Source organism: Limulus polyphemus, unplaced genomic scaffold (genome assembly GCF_000517525.1).
Source record: "Limulus polyphemus unplaced genomic scaffold, Limulus_polyphemus-2.1.2 Scaffold3868, whole genome shotgun sequence".
Classification (NCBI taxonomy): Eukaryota; Metazoa; Arthropoda; class Merostomata; order Xiphosura; family Limulidae; genus Limulus; species Limulus polyphemus.
In genome coordinates this window covers 23,907-27,807 of record NW_013669478.1, presented here as the reverse complement: position 1 = coordinate 27,807, position 3,901 = coordinate 23,907, and the positions used below count along the sequence as shown (strand labels likewise).

At 30.2% G+C, this 3,901-nt stretch overlaps 1 protein-coding gene across 6 annotated transcripts in view; it reads right to left on the bottom strand.

The window, feature by feature from the left end:
• Positions 1–3,901, bottom strand: part of LOC106470189 (transcription termination factor 1-like) — a 31,862-nt gene that overhangs the window by 4,245 nt on the left and 23,716 nt on the right. For all 6 annotated transcript variants that reach the window (XM_022398795.1, XM_022398797.1, XM_022398796.1 and 3 more), the window contains one exon: positions 1,765–1,851. In XM_022398795.1, coding sequence (XP_022254503.1) covers positions 1,765–1,851 — 87 coding nt within the window. The remainder of the gene's footprint in view (positions 1–1,764; positions 1,852–3,901) is intronic.

Sequence of the window (3,901 nt, the reverse complement as noted above, 5' to 3'; positions counted from 1 at the left end):
TAACTTATCCCTCACAGCTGTAGAGAAAAACTTTTTACAAGCCTTTTATGTGGCACCTTGTCAAATGCTTTCTGAAAATCCAGATACACCAAATCTACACTCTTACCCTCACCTACATAAGCAGTAGCCTTTTCAAAGAATGGCAAAAGATTTGTAAGATAAGATTTTTCCTTAGTGAAACCATGTTGACTATCCAATTAAAATCCCCTAAACTTTGTTAAATGACTTTGCAAAGCATATTTTATCAGACTTTCCAAAACTTTCCCACAACTGGGAATAATTATTATCTTGAAAAGAGGAATTACATTAGCTAACTTTCAATCCTCTGGTACCTGTCCACTATTCAAGGACTGACAAAAAATAGTAGCAAGTGGTTCACATATACATTCTTTAGCCTCCTTCAAAACCCTTGGGGAAATATTATCTGGTCCATAAGCCTTATCTTTCTTTAAACTTCCCAACTTTTTCTTAACCAGCTCAGAATTAATGCAGTCTCCTTGTCTGATCTTGTTTCCATCTATCAACTGTTCAAGATTTGGAATACTGCTTAAATATTCGTTAGTAAAAACTGAAGAAAAAGCAAAATTTAATGTCCCAGCCATCTCATAATCATCAGATATGAGCCTTCTTTTATCATCCCTCAAAGGTTCTATCCCCATCCTAACATTTTGTTTACCCTTTTGGTTAAAGAAATTTTTACATGTTTATAGTCATTGGAAAGACTTATTTTACACTATAACCCAATAATAGTTATTTTGAAACTGGCACTCAGTTATTGTCATCAAGTAGATGTAACTGCCGGTAGTATTGTTGGCTGCTTTGTCTACGATAGCACTTACAGTTATTTCTTACCTAAGTATGTTAGCTAGAGAGACATTTAAACTGTATTTAGATTTTACTTTTATATCTTAGTTAATTATGTATTATTTATGATTTAAAATGCATAATTGAACTGTTTGAACATTTTAAAAATTTAACTCGGATATTGCCCCAGTTCTTAAGGCTTATGATCTTGCCTCAATGTAAGGTAATTTTGCCAAAAGGCTTGTGCATTTCTCCCGAAAATACTGTAACATCCCCCAAAGGTATCATTGACTTGTGTTGAGATGAATATTATACAATAAAGGACAGGATAGGAAAATAAAACATTAGAAATTAAGTATATGTGAAAAAGAAAAGACTTGAAATTACAAATATCACCAAAAGAAGATCTTTTACAATATTCTATGAAGAATTAAAGGTGTGTACAATTTTCTATTTCTTAATGTTACACATTTTATTGTTGATGATCAGTCTACAGTTAGTGAAAAGGTAGCAAAAATGAAAAATAAAATATAAACACTTACCTTAAAAAAACTTTTATATTCATTTAGGAGGTTCTAGAGGTTATGCAAATAAAACTTGAAAACTGTACAATGAAGAAAAGTATTTTTATACTTAAAATGAAAATCATTTTGCACTCAAACTATTCAGAGTCTGAGTGCAAATAACTACAATAAATAGTTAACATATTTTTAGTAGAAAGACTTAATTAAAACAATGTCATTATTTGTGTACAAGATACTTATAATCTTCAAGAAAATCTTACCAGTTTTTGTGAGGATACTTTAAGAAATCTTAGTTACCGTATGTATTTTTGCACATGTACCATTCCCCTAGTCAGGTTTCTGCAAACTGTTGAGACTAATGCTAAACAGTTAAGGAGTTAATGATGTTGTTTAGAAATACTATTATTAAAATTTACAAATTTAATCAATTACTTACTGCTTTATTAACGTGCGTGTGTCTTCAGGTTTCCAATTTACTTTATCACTGTCTTTATTACTTTTTGCCCAACATAATTTCGTCAGCCTGGAAAACAACCATATTAATCATTATCAAAAACAAAATTAGTAGCTTACATCTTTTTCATAAGTTTCATTGATATAATAACTAAAGATAAAATCAGTTATTTTTCAAGTTTTTCTCAAAACTGAATTTATTTTTGGTACATATAAGCTGTGATTTCTAAAGTTTTTCTTTCCTTAAATAAATATTCCCATGAAAATAATTTCCAAAAGCTTATATGAAACAGTCACTAAACTTAGACCACTTATTGTTAAACATAAGCTGATAAATGTACTCCATGATATTAATATCAAAGCTGCAATATAAAAGAAATGTACATGTACTATATAAAGATGAAAAGCCAACCGTCTGTCAAGCGATACCTCGACTGTTGCAGTACTGATCAACACACTTGCATGTATATAGTATAAACTGGATGATGTGCTACTTTGGGAATATAATTAAATTTGAGGATAGGCTGGTAGAGATCACATTTTGTATCCCATGCTTTGTATTGCTGGTGCATGAAAGATTATAATCATTGGCTGAAATTCCCCACTACATTTGCTTGGTTGTCAAGGAGACACACTGACACAACATCAACAACTTTTGTCAAATCAGAACCCTCAGCTACAACTCTATAATAACCTGCATGTTTTACCCACAGCACATTTCAATTTTGAAAATGCACAAATTAAAGCTTGGTACTTCAGCTCAGCAAGCTAATAAAGCCAAAACCAGGAAGACAGTCCAAAAAAAAACCCCAAAATTCATAATAAAATTCACTGCATTTGCCATCACAATTAATAATATGCAGGGTCATACAGTTGACCAAGTTGGAATATGTCTTTGAAAATCAGGTTTTTGTATGTTTCAATCTATAAGGATTTATCAAGAAGAACATTTGAACATAAATTCAAAACATACAGAAGTCAAAGTGCTAATCAAGCAATACTTAAAGGAGATGACCAAATATACATAAAACATTTTGTTTTCATGAAATTCTAAATATAGGATAGTCATTTCCATACATGTATTGTTACTAGATTATAATTAATTTTTAAAAAACATGTTCATAAAACATTTATTTAGATATAATTTTGAGAAGAAAAATTAATCATTATTTCCTGTCGTATGATGGGAATTCAACTTGTCAAATAATATAATTATTATTCTTGTTTGTTTATGGCAATGCTACTAAGACTATCTGTCACCATTCTTAATTTGGAACTGCTGACAACAAGAAAAGCAACTAACTGTCAACACCCACTACAAACTCTTGAGCTATTTCTTACCATAAAATATTGGAATTGACCATAACATTATAATTCATCTATCACTGAAAGTGGAAGCACGTTTGTCACTGGGAATCACTCCCACAACCCACAGACTGAGAGTCAAATGTCGGAGTCACCAAATAATCAAATATTATAAGTTATTTATACAGATAAGTCTCATACTTTTACCCCATCATTCAATTGAGTTTCAAAATAAAATGGCAAGTTTTTATTTGTATAAACATTTATTTGAAACCTTATTCATATAAAAGAAAAATAATGGGTACTGCATTATGCTTATGGATTTTGACACAAGGTTATAGAAATTTTATCACCAATCTTACATATGTTTGATGTAATCTTTATACACTTATTAACCCTTTTGCAATGGGCTCGGTATAAAAGACGAGTTCGTATACACATATGCACACACTAATTACTTATACTATAACTTTTAATGCTGAAGGTGTATCTTCACAAAATTTAGTAGACTTACAGTAATGATTCCAAATCTTTTGTGCACAAAAAATCACTTTTTTAATGAAGTATTTTTACTAAAGATTTGTTTGTGAAAATATCGACTCTTTTTCGTTACAAGTCCAAGGCAACGTGATTTTCATGTCATTACTAAAAAAACTATTCCTCGTCCCAAAAATCTCAAATATTCTTTGTATAATCTCTAAAACATTTGTTTTCAGTAAAAACTACATTTTGTCTGTTATTTTCTCTACCCTAATTATACAAGATCTGTCAATTTGACTGACTTAGTAACCACCATAAAAAATTAGGAAATAAAT